The sequence below is a fragment of the Sinohyriopsis cumingii genome, chromosome 1 (genome assembly GCF_028554795.1).
Source record: "Sinohyriopsis cumingii isolate HCF-2022 chromosome 1, ASM2855479v2, whole genome shotgun sequence".
Classification (NCBI taxonomy): domain Eukaryota; kingdom Metazoa; phylum Mollusca; class Bivalvia; order Unionida; family Unionidae; genus Sinohyriopsis; species Sinohyriopsis cumingii.
The window spans coordinates 24,511,609-24,531,254 of NC_142961.1; the positions used below are offsets into that span (position 1 = coordinate 24,511,609).

At 33.3% G+C, this 19,646-nt stretch overlaps 1 protein-coding gene across 3 annotated transcripts in view; it reads left to right on the forward strand.

Annotated features, from left to right (window-relative positions):
* LOC149806562 (maltase-glucoamylase-like) overlaps window positions 1-19,646 on the forward strand; it is a 353,277-nt gene that overhangs the window by 80,649 nt on the left and 252,982 nt on the right. For all 3 annotated transcript variants that reach the window (XM_089954672.1, XM_089954663.1, XM_089954683.1), the window contains 7 exons: window positions 4,363-4,500; window positions 6,052-6,168; window positions 9,484-9,610; window positions 13,237-13,393; window positions 14,426-14,559; window positions 17,103-17,137; window positions 19,314-19,430. In XM_089954672.1, coding sequence (XP_089810798.1) covers window positions 4,363-4,500; window positions 6,052-6,168; window positions 9,484-9,610; window positions 13,237-13,393; window positions 14,426-14,559; window positions 17,103-17,137; window positions 19,314-19,430 — 825 coding nt within the window. The remainder of the gene's footprint in view (window positions 1-4,362; window positions 4,501-6,051; window positions 6,169-9,483; window positions 9,611-13,236; window positions 13,394-14,425; window positions 14,560-17,102; window positions 17,138-19,313; window positions 19,431-19,646) is intronic.

The following is a 19,646-nucleotide window of genomic DNA, read 5'->3' on the forward strand; positions in this document are numbered from 1 at the left end:
TGCAATGTTACAATAAAATACAGTGCAATGTGGCACAATAAAATAAAATGAAATATTGTACAATAAAAACAATGTAATATGTTACAATAAAATACAATGCAATATGGTGCAATAAAATACAATGCAATGCAGCACAATAAAAATAGAATGCAATATGTTACAATAAAATACAATGCAATATTGCACAATAAAATAAAATGAAATATGATACAATAAAATACAATGTAATATGTTGCAATAAAATGCAATGCAATGTAGTACAATACAAATACAATGCAATATGTTACAATAAAATACAACGCAATACAGCACAATAAAAATAGAATGCTATGCAGCACAATAAAAATACAATGCAATATGTTACGATAAAATACAGTGCAATATGGTACAATAAAATGCAATGCAATGTAGCACAATAAAAATACAATGCAATATGGTACAATAAAATGCAATGCAATGTAGTACAATAAACTGCAATGCAGCACAATAAAAATACAATGCAATATGGTACTATAAAATGCAATGCAATGTAGTACAATAAAAATACAATGCAATATGTTATAATAAAATACATTGCAATGTAGTACAATAAAATACAATGCAGCACAATAAAAATACAATGCAGTATTGTACAATAAAATACAATGCAATGCAGCACAATAAAAATACAATGCAATATGGTACAATAAAAGCAATGCAATGTAGCACAATAAAAATACAATGCAATATGTTACAATAAAATACAATGCAATGCAGCACAATAAAAATACAATGCAATATGGTACAATAAAATACAATGCAATGCAACACAATAAAAATACAATGCGATAAGATACAATAACATACAATGCAATTTAGTACAATAAAATACATTACAATATTGTACAATAAAATTCAATGCAATGCAGCACAATAAAAATACAATGCAATATGTTACAATAAAATACAATGGAATATGGTACAAAAAATGCAATGCAATGTAGTACAATACAAATACAATGCAATGTGTCACAATAAAATACAATGCAATATGGTACAATAAAATACAATGCAATGTAGTACAATACAATGCAATGCAATATGTTATAATAAAATACAATGCAATGTAGTACAATAAAAATACAATGCAATGTAGTACAATACAAATACAATGCAATGTGTCACAATAAAATACAATGCAATATGGTACAATAAAATACAATGCAATATGGTCAAATAAAATACATTGCAATGTAGTACAATAAAATGCAATGCAGCACAATAAAAATACAATGCAATATGGTACAATAAAATCCAATGCAATGCAGCATAATAAAAACACAATGCAATATGTTACAATAAAATACAATGCAATATGATACAATAAAATATAATGCAATGCAGCACAATAAAAATACAATGCAATAAGGTACAATAAAATACATTGCAATGTAGTGCAATAACATATAATGAAATGTAGTATAATAAAATATGATGCAATGTAGTAAAATAAAATACAATGCAATATGGTACAATAAAATACAATTCAATGTAGTATAATAAAATATGATGTAATTTAGTACAATACAATACAATGCAGTGTAGTACAATAACATACAATGTAGTGTAGTACAATAACATACAATGCAATGTAGTACAATAAATGTACATTGCAATATGCTACAATAAAATACTATGCAATATGGTGAATTAAAATACAATCCAATATTGTACAATAAAATAAATGCAACATTGTACAGTAAAATACAATGCAATATGGTCCAATAAAATACAATGCAATATGGTACAATAAAATACAAGACAATATAGTACAATAACATGCAAGTGCGATGAAGCAGAATAAAATACAATGTAATATGGTACAATAAAGTACAATGCAATGTAGTACAATAAAATACAATGCCATGTAGTACAATAAAATAAAGTGCAATGTAGTAAAATAAAATACAGTGTAATGTAGTACAATAAAATACAATGCAGTGTAGTACAATAAAATATAATGCAATGTAGTAAAATAAAATACAGTGTAGTGTAGTACAATAAAATACAATGCAATATGGTACAATAAAATACAATGCAATGTAGTACAACAAATTACAATGTAATATAGTCAAACAAAATACAATGCAATGTAGTATAATAAAATACAGTGTAATATAGCAAAGTAAAATACAATGCAATGTAGTGAAATAAAATAAAATGCAATGTAGTACAATAAAATACAATGTAATATAGTAAAATAAAATACAATGCAATGTAGTACAATAAAATACAGTGTAATATAGTACAATAAAATACAGTGCAATGTAGTACAATAAAATACAATGTAATATAGTAAAATAAAATACAATGCAATGTAGCAAAATAAAATACAGTACAATGTAGTACAATAAAATGCAATTGTTACGTGTTTAGGCTCGAATAAACAGTAACACAGAAAGAGTGAAAACAACAAGGTTTTAAAAATTTAACAATTTATTTTCCTGGAAAAATTCTGTAAAAATGAAAAAGGGAGAAGAACTTACAGTTTCAAGAATCAAATCCAAAAATAATCTAAGAACAATCCATGAATTATTTTGCAAAAGTCCTGGTAACAAATGTTCTAATATTTTCAAGTTCAAATCCTGATGGAAAATCCAAGATGGATGATGATGATGTATGCTGTAGTCAGTACTGTGCTTATCTACAGTTCCTTGTAGAAATAAAAATAATGGCACTCCGATGTTGGAAATCCAATTAGAACTTGTAAGTAATGTCTTTCCAAAATTTCTGTGAGCACTCAAAATATTTCCAGAGAAAAAAGAATTAAGCCTTTTGAAATCCAACTGATCTGAAGAAAATTATAACTTAAAAATCTGGCTACAACAAAATAACTTGACATCAGTGTAAAAAGCCCAAAACTGAGAAATCTCTCTCAAAGCATCTCTATTAAAACTAACAAATGCATGTAATGGAAAAACCAGAATTGCCTAATCGAAATGGGGGGTCACGTGATTGTGTTTATGTCACATACTCCAAAAAATGACCCTGATGACAACCAATCATTTTACTCCAAGAAATAAAACAAAAAAGATTCGTTTACATCTTAAGTCATGTAGGCCCATCATGACCTTGGAAACAACCAATCATTTTAAAATAAAATAGAACTTCTTTATGAAAGTAGCTACAAGTTCTGAAACAAGGTCAGAATTTAGATCAACACCTGGTGTTTATAAACTAACAGTCAAGGTCAAACAATTTTCTGAAAAAGTATCATCTCTAGTGAATAAATTTACATTACAATAGCTTAGAATAAAATATTTAAAACTGACAAACAATTAAATTAAAATAAATGTGAATTAAATCAGATATATGTAATACAATGCTATGTAGTACAATAAAATACAATGAAATGAAATACAAGAAAGTACAATGCAATGCAGTACAATAAAATGCAATGCAGTGCAGCACAGTAAAATACAATGAATTGCAGAACAACACAACTAACATATAATGCAGGCCACTGGCTTGTATTGCATATAAAACATCATATTATAACATGGAACAGAGAGCATAGAAACAACTGGTAATGTAGCTATATATCAACAAATCACATTGCTCCTGTAATGTTTAGCTCACATGGCCAAGGCTTATTGTATAACTTGCATCTGTTGTGTTGTCCATTGTGCACACACTACAGGCTTCATTCTGATCAAATTTTAATTTGGACTTGGTATGTAAGTTTTCATTTTCTGTCAAGATTTTCAATGTATGTGTAAATTTGCATTCACATGCTGGCATATATCATCTACCCAGGTCAGAGATATTAGGATCACATAGACCTCCTCTAGTTAGAGGTTTTATTCTTTTTTTCTTGCAGCTGAATGCTGTGTCAAAGAGGATCTTTTGAGTTAAATTTGTGGAATAATCACTTTGTAACTTGGTAATAGTATGCTCATCATGCACAGATGGCCATATTGACAAATCTTTGCACCCCCTCTTGGTTATTGTAAGAGTTATCACCCTTTTTGATGTAACATCTGGATGCATTGCATGACAGAATTTTGTGAATACAGCTATACTCTTTATGTGTGAAGCAGATTGCTGTGAAATTTAATTCTTATTATGGTTACCATCAGAAGATATGAATGCTAACCAGTCAATATACTTTGCACTGTTTTAAAAACAATATTGTACTATTTTAGATTATAGACTTATTGCCATCATAAGCTAGGGGTGGAGTATGGGAGAGGTGGGGTGATATTTATGTGAAAGAAATGCTAATCATTCTTCTAGTTCAGAAACTTGCATGCATTAGACACAAAAATCTTAGTCATTGTGATTTTGGAGACATTAATATGATAAAATATGTTGTCACTACAGGATCCCTGTTTTATAACCAATGTAACTGACTATGAGCCTTACATTAACCTGACTCAAGTGGATGGGGCAATCAAGTGGCCAGAAGATTATGTTGTTTCTGATGAAGAGAAAGATCGTACTGGAGCAGTTCTGGGCTATGTAAGTATATTCTGTAAAACATTCCTTTGTCCACCTTCAGCATGAGACCATTCCTCATGACAACCTACAGCATGAAACCAATTGCCTGACAACCTTTAACAAAGGACCACTCCTCATGACGTTAACATACAGCATGAAATCAATTGCCATGGCAACCTTTAGCAAGGGATCACTCCTCATGACGACCTACAGCATGAAACCAATTGCCATGGCAACCTTTAGCAAGGGACCACTCCTCATGACAACCTTCATCCTAAAATCAGCTCCCAATAATAACTTTGAGCAAGGGACCACTTCTCATGACAAATTTCAGCCTGAAATCAACTCAGCAATCAAGTCATTTATACAGTTTTGTTTTTGGTAAAATAAGCAAAGTCATAAAGTATACCAGTTTCAGTGTAAGGTGACTTAAAGCTGTTGTCTGAAATAAACTGTGGTAAACTGAGGTAATCACTTGGTTTGTTCCTCACCTAATGAGAAATAATGACAACCTTGCAAAGATGTACACCAGAGTACTTAAAGGAAAATGGGGGAATTTGTGAGATTCCCTTAGCATCTGCCTCACTGTTTATAGTAATGTCCAAATTTATGTTGTTCTTGAATCATGCAGATCATGACATTAAAGAAATGATTGTCAATGTGGCATATTTAGTTGTAAATGATCTTTATTGACCATTAGGTTTGTAAATGCTCTTTACTGACCATTAGTGTTTGTAAAATGCTCTTTACTGACCATTAATGTTTGTAAAATGCTCTATACTGACCATTAAGTTTGTAAAATGCTCTTTACTGACCATTAGTGTTTGTAAAATGCTCTTTACTGACCATTAGTGTTTGCAAAATGCTCTTTACTGACCATTAATGTTTGTAAAATGCTCTTTACTGACCATTAGTGTTTGCAAAATGCTCTTTACTGACCATTAGTGTTTGTAAAATGCTCCTTACTGATCATTAATGTTTGTAAAATGCTCTATACTGACCATTAGGGTTTGCAAATCCAAGTGCACAATGCATGATGCCACTGTCCCAGTGCTAAACCCTTACACACTCTGTCAGAGTTGCCTAACATGGTTTAATGGACTTAAGGTGATGCATGTAAAAATATGGCACATTATACACAACAATTGGGTCCTCTTTTTCCAAACCATATGCCACTAAATATAATTAATACTTTTTTGAGTCCTCAGCACTGGGATTTTCCCCAAAAGTTAACAAACAGAGTGAATTCGATGGATATTAGTGGTAATATTATTAAAAATTCATTTTGTTAGAAATGCAGCTGCAGTTATCATGTTGTGATGATCTTGTCTTTAATTTAGTATGCATGTATTCTATCTGTCTGTCTGTCCTAGTTTGTGCATCAGTGGTGTTTCTGAATGTATTCGTTTAATGCCCCTGTATTTGAACATTAAATCATAGAATACATTTGACATGAGCATTCTCATATTCATATGACTTTGTTGAAATTGTAGATGACTAAAATAAAATGTTAGAAAAATTAATATATATGATCAAAGTTTAACTATGATTTGCTTATCTGAATACTTGCAGGTATGGCCTAAAGGAAAGGTTGTTTTCCCTGACTTCTTTAATCCAAAAACTGAGGAGCTGTGGAAGAGTCTAATAGTCAAGCACAGACAGAAACTTGTCTTTGATGCCCTTTGGATTGTTAGTATTGTACTGATGATATGTTTATAGACAGTAATGGTTTAATTAGCAGTGAAAATTCTTGAGACATGGTCATTTGGAGTTGTACCAAACTTATGCACTAGAAGAATGAAAATAGTCAACAGATTTTTCCCTAGAGAAATGAACATCTTTGGGCAGTACCATGGAATTTCTTGTTCTGCATCATGCTCTCAATTAAATGTAGTCTTCATCACTATTTAATATATATATATATATATATATATATATATATATATATATATATATATATATATATATATATATATATATATATATATATATATATGTTTCTTTAACAGTTTTCCTCTTTACAGAATTATTTGTGCCTTACATTGAAATAACTTCTTTATCATATGTGGCAAAGTTTTAGTTTTTTAGTCTTTAAATCCATGTTTCTGGGCAACAACAGAATTCACAATTATTGGTACCCTATGTAAATTAATGATACTACAGTAAATAGCTTTCTTCAGAAACACATACCAAGATCTTTGTGGTAAAAAGCTACTTTAAGGTGTTTTGCTTTAGTTAGATTTTCTAGGCATTGAGAATACTGTGTCTTTCTTAAGAACACAATAAAGCACCTACCCTGATCTTGCCTGGGAATCAAACTTATTCTGCCTGCACAGGATTCCAGCATGCTAACCAATGAGCTACTCTTCACCTCTTTGATAAAAATTTACTGTTTATGTTTTTTTTTGTGTCAATCTGTTAATGAGTTACGGCTTTTGATCCTTACCCTCATATCTTCACATGGAACGTCAACTGTAATTGGTGTAGCTCAGGAATAATTAAATATATTCTGATTCAGTTTTACATGAACATTTTCTCTTAGATCAAGATGTGCCTTTTTAGGTATTTTGTTTAGTCAGGTTCATTTTGGATTTGAGTTATGGCCCTTGACAGTTAACTTAATATCTTCACATGGAATATTTCTTGTAACAGATACATCTGAAGAACTAATAACCATTATTGTATTGGCATGCAGTTTGGTATAAATATTGTCTCATAAACCTATGAGCTTTGCCTCATCTACTTCATTTTGGATAGAGTGATGGGCCTTGGCAGTTAACTTCATATTATCACATGGGATGTTCCTTGTAACTGACAATGCTTAAAGAACCATTCAGCATATTCTGATTTTACTGGGACATTGAATAAGCCCAGTGTTCTCTCCATAAATGTATTGCAAAAGGCAACTAATGGAGACAAGAGCCACAATAGCTTAGTGGCTAGTGTGTTGGACTTGTGACTTAAAGTTTCAAGTTTGAATCCTATCACTTCAGTAATCAAAATCAGCTACGTTGGTGTGTTTTTGTGCAAGTTACTGCAATCCACTTTCCTCAGCACTACATAACCTACTTGTGTTGCTCTGCTGTTAAGTATGAAACTAAATGAAGCAATCTGATATAAACAATGTCTCAAAGACTTGCGTATGCCATTCTGATTGCTACAATCTTGTCAGCTCAATTATGGACAGGGTTATGCCCCTTTTGAAGCAAGATTTTGTCTTCACATGGAAACTTTAAATGCTACTTGCAGTCAACATGAATTTGGTTGTAAGATTGTTTTTCAGATCTTGATGTACCTTTTATGCATTTTTTCTAATCGCATTGTTTGGACAGAGTTATGGCCCTTGTCAATCAACTTCATATCTTACCATGGATGTTACTTGTAATCAGCATAGCTTAAGAACTGGTCAACATATTCTGATACAGTTTAAAGCAAACTTTGTTTCATATACATGGATGTGTCTTTTGTGGGTTTTGTCTTGTTCTACTCCATTTTGGACAGAGTTATGACCCTTGCTGATCAGCTTTCTATCTTCTTAACATATTAGGTAACTTACTATTGATCAGTCCTTCAATGAGCTGGATTTTCAAGTAGTCAATGTCATAATTTAGAGGATTCATTACCCTGAATGACCATTATCTCCTGGCTTTGGTTTCACATACAACTTTCTCTTTACAAGGACAAGAGAAGCAAATTGTTGCAAGCAGAGTACTTTGTTATTCACCCACCAGTAATAGGACAAGTTTCTTTTCAAGCTAATACATGTAGCAATCAGCAATAACTTTAACACATTAACCCCTGGAGGTTTTTGCCATTTTTGCCTGAAAATCGAGTAGGAAACACATTTTGAAAGCTATTTCTGAATAGACTCGAAAACACCAAATCCCCGGTCATCTTTCAATAACATACTGCCTAGTTGTGTTAGAAACATCATTTTTCGTTGGCTATTTGACTTTCATATGAGCAGAAGGATAAAAGTTGGACCTTTTTTTTTTTTTTGCTAAATGGAGCCATTATTTTTGTATGGAGACCACTCTTTATTTCAAATGCCCATCTTATCCTCCTTTTTGCAAAGGCTCATGTGTCTGTTTGCAGTTCATACCGGTTTGCCTTAGATCTGAGACCAAAAAGTCTAAAATCCGGACACAAAACGGGATTCTGACCATGGGCGAATTTTGTGTAAAAAAAAGTCGGGTCCAAAAAATGAGGTTTTTCTATCTGTATTTTGTAGTGCAACTAGATATTCCAGATTATGTGGTATCATTGTAGAGCTACATCTGTCTACCTTTCTATAATACCACTCACTTTAGTGTATCATGCATGACCATGATGCTACAGAGCTCGGCAGTAGGCTACTACCTCCTGCCCCGTAAAGTTGTCGCTAGGGGTTAATGTGTTAAGGTGAAAACTGGCAGACAACAGGCCATGACTCAGAAATTTATGTTGCCAATTTGCTTTGAAATTAATAGCCATCAGAAAATTTGGTTTGCCTTTGGTAAATACTGCTACCAACAAAGTTTTATTAGATCATGAGGGTTTACAAGTATTAAAAAATCACTTTAAATGTAAATATAAATAAACATTGAGCTCATAATAGTAAAGAAACAACCCCTCCCCTTCCAAAAACTGTAAAACTTAATCTCATCTAAGAAACAGAAGTGTGCAAAATAGAATGCCTAGATTTAATTTTAGAAAATCATTCAATTATACTGATCATTATGGTCACATGAATTTCAGATCATGTATTGGTAATACTTTTGACTTGCAGCTTTCTTTGTCTTGAGTTTAAGCCAGTGTTATAACATGTGTAAGGAGTTACCCATCCAAAGGTGGGTTGTCTGGTTTATTTCACAATAAACACCACAATATGGCATATCTATATATGCCATGAAGGTTTGTTAGGTCTTATTGTACCATTTATTACAAATAAATAACATTTATACTTGTTGTGCATGCTATTTAAAGGATATATTTCAATCTGAATCACTGTTTTTTTTAATGCAGGATATGAATGAGCCTGCCAATTTTGGTACCAATGAAGATCGCCCCTGGAACTGGCCTGCAGATGCAAAGCCTTATTGGAGTCTGAAGTGCCCTAAAAGTCCTCTTGATGATCCTCCCTACAGGACAAGTTAGTAAATTAAAATGTTTCTTTTTTAAAGTTTGAGCTTATCTGAAATCATCTCTCATTGTGTAATCTTGCACAGTTATTTTGCTGGGCTAGCACTGCTATATATGAATTGCCAACACCAGTATGTGTTGAAATAATACACTAAGCTTCTGTTGCTCTAACTTGATATGCCAAAATTACAAGCTGTGGCTAAGTATTCTTGCAACTGTTCTTAGTCTGATAGCATCAGTCATTTTGATTAGAATGAAATGAAAATATTAAGGTTTTTCTTAGTTTTGGTTCCTACATGTTAATTTAAAAGCTGTTTATTGTAGTGACTGCAGACTATTCCACAGAAGTATGGCCTATGGTTCACTGTATATATTTTACAGTCAAAGTTCAAGTCATTATTTGGATTTTCAGCTCTCTCACTTAAGCACTTGAGAATGCTCAGTTGCACTAAAGTCAAGAATCTCTATGATTATGACTTGTGATACTTTGACAAAACAGTTAGGGCTTTCATGATTGACCTAGTTACACTGCTATAGTAGTGGATAGTAAAAGTTAGGATGACAAAAACCACTGACAGGTGGCTATAGTTAGAGTCAGGAATTCAGTAAACTACATATAAACATTTGTCAGTCTAAAAAAGTTTTTAAATTTCAATTATGGAGGCATATTCTAAGAATTGCATAAGATTTTGATTTTGTAAGCCATATCTGATAATACAACCAAGCACATTTTTGAAGAAATATTAGGCAAGCACTCTGGTCTGATCTTTGGAAAACCATCACAGAACTTTGTCTGAATATTTAGGGTACTGCTTGATAAAGTTGTCAGAGTACTATAGTAATCAGATTCTCTGTCCACACAATCAGACCTTTCAACAGTAATTTAGTTTCTGCAACGTAAATTTACAGGGAATAGTTCATTTTCAACCAAATTTGGTTTGTAGCTATGTACTGTGAGGAATGTAAAAAAGTTTAGTTTTTTCAGCATAAGCATCATTATGGGGATTTGTGGCCTCTAAGGCATCATTTAGTGGATTTGTGGCCTCTAAAGCATCATTTAAATTATTTGTGGCCTCTAAGACATCATTTAAGGGATTTGTGGTCTCTAAGGCATCATTTAGGGGATTTGTGGCCTTTATGGCATTATTTAGGGGATATTTGGCCTCTAAGGCACCATTTAATGGATTTTTGGCCTCTAAGGCAGAAATTAGGGGATTTGTGGCCTCTAAGGCATCATTTAGGGGATTTGTGGCCTCTAAGGCATCATTTAGGGGACATGTGATCTCTAAGGCATCATTTAGGGGATATGTGACCTCTGAGGCAGCAATTAGGTGATTTGTGGCCTCTAAGGCATCATTTAGGGGATATGTGGCCTCTCAGGCATCATTATAGGGATTTGTGGCCTCTAAGGCATCATTATGGGGATTTGTGGCCTCTAATACATCATTATGGGGATTTGTGGCCTCTAAGGCATCATTATGGGGATTTGTGGCCTCTAAGGCATCATTTAGGGGATTTGTGGCATTTAACACATTAACCCCTAGCGACGACTTTACGGGGCAGGAGGTAGTAGCCTACTGCTGAGCTCTGTAGCATCATGGTCATGCACGATACACTAAAGTGGTGGTATTATAGAAAGGTAGACAGATGTAGCTCTACAATGATACCAAATAATCTGGAATATCTAGTTGCACTACAAAATACAGATAGAAAAACCTCATTTTTTGGACCCGACTTTTTTTACACAAAATTTGCCCATGGTCGGAATCTGATTTTGTGTCTGGATTTTAGACTTTTGGTCTCAGATCTAAGGCAAACCGGTATGAACTGCAAACAGACACATGAGCCTTTGCAAAAAGTAGGATTAAATGGGCATTTGGGATAAAGAGTGGTCTCCATACAAAAATAATGGCTCCATTTAGCAAAAAAAAACAAAAGGTCCAACTTTTATCCTTCTGCTCATGCGCGAGTCAAATAGCCAACGAAAATTGATGTTTCTAACACCACTAGGCAGTATGTTATTGAAAGATGACCGGGGATTTGGTGTTTTCGAGTCTATTCAGAAATAGCTTTCAAAATGGGTTTCCTATTTGATTTTTAGGCAAAAATGACAAAAAGCTCCAGGGGTTAATGTGTTAAGGCAGCAATTAGGGGATTTGTGGCCTCTAAGGCATCATTTAGGGGAATTGTGGCCTCTAAGGCATCATTTATGGGAATTATGGCTTCTAAGGCATCATTTAAGGGATATGTGGCCTCTCAGGCATCATTTAGGGGATTTGTGGCCTCTAAGGCATCATTATGGGGATTTGTGGACTCTAAAGCATCATTTAGGGATTTGTGGCCTCCTATTGTCCTCCCTCATATCATCTGTTTCCACAGCATCATTTTATTAATTTAACCAAATTTGGCAAACAACTTTATTTTGAAAAGGTCTAGAATGAGATAAATTTCCAGCATCTTATCATGTCGTCTAAGGGGGTTACGAACTGGGATGACTCCTCCAAACTTTGATTTCTGCAACATAACTTTACAAGGATTGGTGGATTTAAACTGAACAATGATGTCTTAAGACCTTTCATGCAGTCAATTTCCAATGTTCCACAACATGCATTGGAGTTATGACACCTTGATTGCCAGTCTTTCTTAATTTTTGTTTCTATGGTAGAACATTACCATGAATTGTTAGATTTCAACCAGATTTGTCTATGAGATTTGTAATGAGTTCAACTTTCAGTGTTTCACATCATCATTTACAGAATATAAGGCCCCTGATTGCCAGTGTGCCTAAATTTGAGTTTCTCCATCAATTTTATTTGGGATTTTCATATTTCAGATTTAGTTTACAGCAGCTTGATATTCATTTTTGATGTCTTATTTGGGTTACAGCAGCCTTATATTCATTTGATGTAAGATTTGGGTTACAGCAGCCTTATTTAGATTTGATTACAGATTTGTGTTGCAACAGTATGATATAGATTTTTTTATGTCAGATTTGGGTTACAGCAGCCTGATATAGATTATTGATGTCAGATTTGAGTTACAGCAGCCTGATATAGATTGTGTATCAGATTTGGGTTACAGCAGCCTGATATAGATTTTTGAAGTCAGATTTGGTTGCAGCAGCCAGATATAGATTTTTTATGTCAGATTTGGGTTACAGCAGCCTGATATAGATTTGATATCAGATTTGGGTTACAGCAGCCTGATATAGATTTTTGATGTCAGATTTGAGTTACAGCAGCCTGATATAGATTTTTGATGTCAGATTTGAGTTACAGCAGCCTGATATTCATTTGATGTCAGATTTGGTTACAGCAGCCTGATATAGATTGTATATCAGATTTGGGTTACAGCAGCCTTATATTGAATTTTGATGTCAGATTTGTGTTGCAGCAGCCATATTTAGATTTGATGTCAGATTTGTGTTGCAGCAACCTTATGTTACATATTTATTGGATACAGTTCTGATATGTTATTGAAGGCTACACCCTCTATCATTGATCAAATCCCAGTAGAGAAAATTGTATGGAACAGGACCAATTGTAATACACCTATTACTAGTAGCTCTGTTCTTGATCTTCAGTGATGTCAATCATGTAAACTGTTTGTAAAAATTGTATCTATTTAAATTGGCAGTGGCAGCATATGTACATGATGATGCAACAACAGGGAAGTTAGCTCGGCTATCTGACAAAACTTTGTGCGGTATTCATCGGCAAGGGGAGAAAGGAGAATACAGACACTATGATGTCCATAGTTTGTATGGTTGGAGCCAGACACCCTCGACTCTGAAGTAAGACTTTTCATTACACATTTTACCACAGAGAAATTTGTAAATCTATTATGAGTTTTCATGTTTCGAAGCTTAAAGAAAGAAAATTTGTTGTTGTGCTATTTCTACTATTACTTTTTCAACAGATGATGGAAGCTAAATTGTCTAATTATGACTGGACATATCACCATGTAACCAATTCCAAGGGAACTATTTTCTGCATACATTTAAAGATGTTCTGGTAGATGTTAATAGTAATTAGCTCTTATAATCACCAAAGACTCCACTGTGTAAGCAGTGCTATGAAAGGGCAGCATATGCCATGGAAAAAGTGTTTATATAGTTTATATTGCCCTTTAAAAAGGTAAAATTAATCTAAGAAAGGTAAGTCTTCTAGTTTGATGCAACCTTTCAAAGGTGTGACAAAGCAAATATGATATAGTGGCATTGTCAGTTGACCTGCCATAAGAGTAGAGATAACAAATATAATCTTATTTTGGAAATCAATTCTGTTTTACAATTATATATATCTCCATGCAAATTATGAATAATTTGGAGTATATACTAAACTTTTGTGAAAATCACTAATTTTGAGATGAAGTATTTTGCAGTTTTTATAATTGATATAATTGATATATGTGTATTCATACTTCTGTGAAAATAGGTATTAAATAATATAATGCTTTAGATTGTCTACTTACTATGGAACTATTAAAAACCACATTTCGAGCAATTTAACAAGTCTTATACCACTAGAGTACAGTAATCTTCAAGGCAGTTGGAAGAAAATGAAAGTGATCATGTTTTCATTGGAAACTTTATGAATCTTTCAATGTTGTTACTGGTTAGAGTCAGATAACACAATGTGGGTCCTTTGTAATTAAAAGTTACTGTAATTTGATTTTGAAGAAGGGCAAACTGAAGTATTTTCTCAGCAAGTTCAAATCTTTGTAAACTGCCATTGATATTCTTAATTCAACAAAATGTGTCTGTGGAATATTTCATTTCTGTTTGGCTATTATAAATCAGGCAGAATTTTGTTTGCATGCACAGAGGTGCTCAGCTGGCTACAGGGGAGAGAAGTATGGTGTTGAGTAGGTCTACTTTCCCTGGCAGTGGTCAACATGCTGGGCATTGGCTGGGGGATAATGACAGTAAGTGGCCAGACCTAGCAGATTCCATCATTGGTAAGTGGACAGAGGTACAGAGTCAAATTTTTGAAGAAGAAAGAAATATTACTGCTACAGTTGTATTTAGCAATTTCTGTTTTTCTGAAAATGTTTGTGTCTGTAGTAGTAAAAAAATAATTTGTAGAAATTTATTATTGTGAGAATGTTGCAATTTACTGTGTTCTTTTTATTAAAATAATTATGTCACACTGAAAATCACTTTCTTGATTTTAAGCACTTTCATTTAGTGTTGACAATTTATTTTTTATACAAAACACTCAACTAGTGGTGACCATTTCAGGGAGTAAATGGCTCCAAACATAATCAACAAATCAAACTCTAGGAGTGTGAACTGTTGTCTTTAATTAGGGTTCCACATCAAGATGCATGATGCCTGTAATTAGTTTTTTCATCCATCTGTTCATCCGTTCATAGACCACTCCGGTGGCCTGGCGGTTAGATCATCCACCTCAGATGTGGCAGGTTGTGGGTTTGATCCCTGGCAGAACCATACCAAAGACATTTAGTAATAAAATGGCACTAACAGCTGCCTCACTTGGCATTCAGCATTAAACGGTTAGTGTTAGGTCTGGTCAGCCTGGTGTCAGGATAATTTAACTGGGTGGGACATCATGCTACATTTCTGCAACATGATGCCCCAGTGCTAGACATCACTATAAACTACCACACTGCAGACATTGTAGCGATATGACTGAACAATTGTTAAAGTTACGTTAAAAATCCAAATCACACACACGCTCATCCATTCATATTTCTTGTAATCACCTTAACACATAATTGGATGCTTTTTGGTAGAGGTGCCTTTCAAGGTTGTCTTCCCATGTCCAATTTTGGTGGGGTTATTTCCCTTTAGCAATCAGTTTTAAATCTTCAATAAATCAGATCCTGGTAACCAGTATAGCTGAGAAACCATTCAACATTCATTATGACTCTGTGGTTTTGAACTATGTAACTGGAAAGAAATGAAACCAACAATTTAAGTAGAATTCAACAAATAATTTATTTGCTTACAATACAAAGTGAATATTCAAAAGACACCTACAGTATTGTGAATTAAATGCTAAATAATCCTAAATGTTCTATCACAGGTCCCTCATCCCAAAAAAAAATTACAGAATGTTCTGAATTAATTCCAAATGGACTCAAATGTCCTAATGGACTACAATGATATAATCCAGAATGCCTTTGAATGAATTCTTAATAATCCCAAAATAGTGTTTTAGTCCAAAAAGTCCATGGGAATTTTGCAATTCCAATGAATTATTTTTAAGTAAATAAATCTTCTCAAATTACATCTAAACAAGTTACTGCAAACTCTGATAATAAAGTCCCAAAGACTGATATAAAACAGGAAAGAATAATTGTTTACCAAATCTTTTATGTACATATTTCACTTGACCAATGTTGTAATCGATTATCCTGGAAAGCCCTTCTGATGGAAAATTCCATCATATTGTAAGAAAGTTTGCTTCTCAAACTTTCTAATATCATAAACAAGGTTAGGCCTTGAACTCAAATTTAAATATCTTAAACAATGACAAGTCAGGTAGGCACACACTCTACCCTAAATCAAGGAAACAATGACAAGTCAGGTAGGCACACACTCTACCCTAAATCAAGAAACAATGACAAGTCAGGTAGGCACACACTCTACCCTAAATCAAGGACACAAATTAAGAACGTAGTAAAGATATACATAACAATACTCTTATGCAGTTTTGTGTGTACAGTCTCAAAAAACCTAGATGTGCAAATTTATTTATCACATTTATAAAAGTTCTACCAGCTTTATCAAGAATTGTTGAATTTCAATCAAATTTGACACGGATATTCATATTGATGGAAATTTGCTTGAATCCAGTTATTTCTTTATGTAATTTACAGGACATAGTCCATCCTACTGACTTTGGTTTCTCTAAGCGTAAATTTACCAAGTTTTGTTGGATTTTGATCTAATCTGGGCTAGCAGCTTTTTTTGTATCAATAAAACCTTGAATGAGGTTGATTTCCAGTGCTCCAAGGCATGTTTACATGAGTTATTACCTACCTCCACCTCCGTCTTTATGTCTTCCTGACTTTGGTTCTTGCAGCATACTTTATCAAGTATAGCAGTAATTTGCCATATTTAGCATGAGATGAGACTCAGTTTCATGTCATCCATGATATATTCTACTGGAGTTATGGCTACTGTTTGCCCTTCCTCTTTACTTATATTTGCACCATAACCTTACTTAGATTTGCACCATAACTTTATTAAGGAATGTTTAATCAGAACCAGATTTACAGCACTCCTTCATATAGAAAAGATCTTGAATGAATTTTATTTCCAGCATTTTATTTCATCATTTGGAAGACTTCTGGTTCCTGATTGCCGGTTCTCCTAACTTTGGCTTTTGATAACAAGTTCTTTTGTTTAAAGTCCTGTAAGACACATTTTAATGAACATGTCTATTTACAATACACCCTTATCATTAATAGCTCAAGTTTATATTTATTTTATTTATTTATTTATTTATTTATTTATTTATTTTCAATTTTAGGTATGCTTGAATTCAACCTTTTTGGTATACCATATGTAAGTATATATTTAACATCTATATAAGTATATATTTAAAACTTAAATATTTTATATTTGTAAATTAAACTGTGAATATTGGAGATATTTTAGACTGTGCTAATTCTTTTAAGATATTTTAAAGACCACCTGGCAAAAATTTGTATTTTTAAAATTCCCTGTGACAAATGTATAATTAGCTGATGACAACAAGATAGAGGGGAACTCTTATATTACAGTACTCAATTGTTGTAACTGGCATCCACTCAGAGAGAAGCATACATAGATGTACAGCATCTCAGTCATTCTTCTTCCTAGGTCTCAAGTAACAGTCTGTAGTGTGTTTTGTAACACCTACCTCCACCCCTGGGACTGGGACTTAGGTAACAGTCTGTAGTGTGTTTCAAAACACATACATTCACCCCCAGGGTTTATGGGACTTAGGTTACAGTTTGTAGTGTTTCATATCACCTACCTTCATTGCCTGGGGCTGGGGTTGAGCGTAATATGTATCATATGTGCGCATTTGTTGAACATTTTTGGTTAAATTGTTTTGCTTAGCAGCTTTTTGTATACTGTATAAATACTGTATTACCTGTAATCATGAAACCTGATGAGGGGATGTGTCTTGCCAAGTACTACATTCTCATTACAGAAGTAGGTCACTGCAAGCTATATGTCATGGTCAAGAACCTGGGTTAAAAATGAGTTTGTTTCTCAAGCTCTCTTCCTATCTGAATAATCAAGCTAGATGTTTAAATTTATTTATGTTAGTATCAAGCCTTTACAATAAATGAAATTCATTGTGACCCATACTTCATATTTTACAGACTTATTCAAAGTTTTTGCATTTTAGTTCATGATGGTTGTTTTGTAGTTTGTATGTATAGAGTTATACCTAGGTTCATTAAATTCAGTGACATTCAGTAAGGGGATGCAAATTGATAAGTACTACACGTGTATCACAAATGTAGGTCACTGTAGCCCATATTCCATGTTTCACTGACTTTAGTTCAATTTTATATTTTATATTTATTCTCTGACCCTGATTGTGTAATAATAATAAAACTGGATGACCACATTCTAGTATGACACTTTTGTAACAAAAGAAGGTCACTGTGATGGGCATTTTACATTTTACTGGTTTAGGCTCTGTTTAGCCAATGACTAGATAGATTTTGGTATCCTAAAGAATCATGACACACAATAAGGGGATGCATCCTGATGATACAACACTCGACTCACAAAGTTAGGTGTTCTCCATCTTTCATACTTTGCTGACTTGGGTTCAGTTACAGTGAATGCCATTAGAGTAGAAAAGTGTATGCACCTCTGTTGATACCACATCCTGACAAAAGAAAAGTTTTGTTATTTAGCCTATGGCCACATTTTTTACATGCTATATGCATGCTATCTTATAAAAAATCATGAAATTTGATGATTGGATATATCTTGAGTAGTCCTTTGTTCTTATTTCATAATGAGGTATTTGTGACATGTATATGTGTTTTGGTTTAACAGTACAATGCAGGTTCTATGACACCAATTTTAAGTTAAAAGAAGTGGGTAAACATTTAAATGCCCATTTCACTTTAACCTGAACTTATTTTATTTACAATGGCTACTTAGCAATGACTAGTCTTGTAGAGGTGAGCTAATTAATATTTTACAATGGCTACTGAGGTAGAGGTGAGCTAATTAATATTTATGATGGCTACTCAGGTAGAGGGGGTGAGATAATTATCATATACAATGGATACTGAGGTAGAGGTGAGCTAATTAATAGTTACCATAGCTACTTGGGTAGAGGTGAGCTAATTAATATTTACCTTAGCTACTTGGGTAGAGGTGAGCTAATTAATATTTACTTTAGCTGCTCAGACAGAAGTGAGATAACTAATATTTACAATTGCTATCTAGGTAGAGGTGAGTTATTTAATCGTTTATAATAAGTAACTGCAATCTGGTCATGAAAATAGTTCTCAAAAATGTTAAATATTTGAAATTATTTGGAAGGTTAAATGATTGGTTTACTTTTTACTGACTTCCAATGAATAGATACAAACATAACTATTAAAGAACTGTGTGCATAACGTAAAATTGTTTGAAATAAAACCTGTATAAAATTTGGAACACAGAATTAAAGCAGTTAATAGTAATAGATTCAATGTAGACTGAAACAAACTTTCTTTCACAGATAGGAGCAGACATTTGTGGGTTCTGGGCAAATGCCACAGATGAGATGTGTAAACGCTGGATGCAGTTAGGGGCATTCTATCCTTTTAGTAGGAACCATAATGGAATAGACAATATAGTAAGTTCCTTGGATTCTTCACCTCAATGTTTTGTTCTTCCTTTGATATTTTGTAATCACCACACTTGTCTAAAAAATAAGCCTAGGGTATATTGTATGCTTATGTTCCATCAAGACACATCGGCCCAATCATAAACTGATTGTTGGAAACTGACAAAACTTGGTAGATTACTTATCTACAGAAGAGTTCTGTTCACTTTTGATTTGCCTTACTCA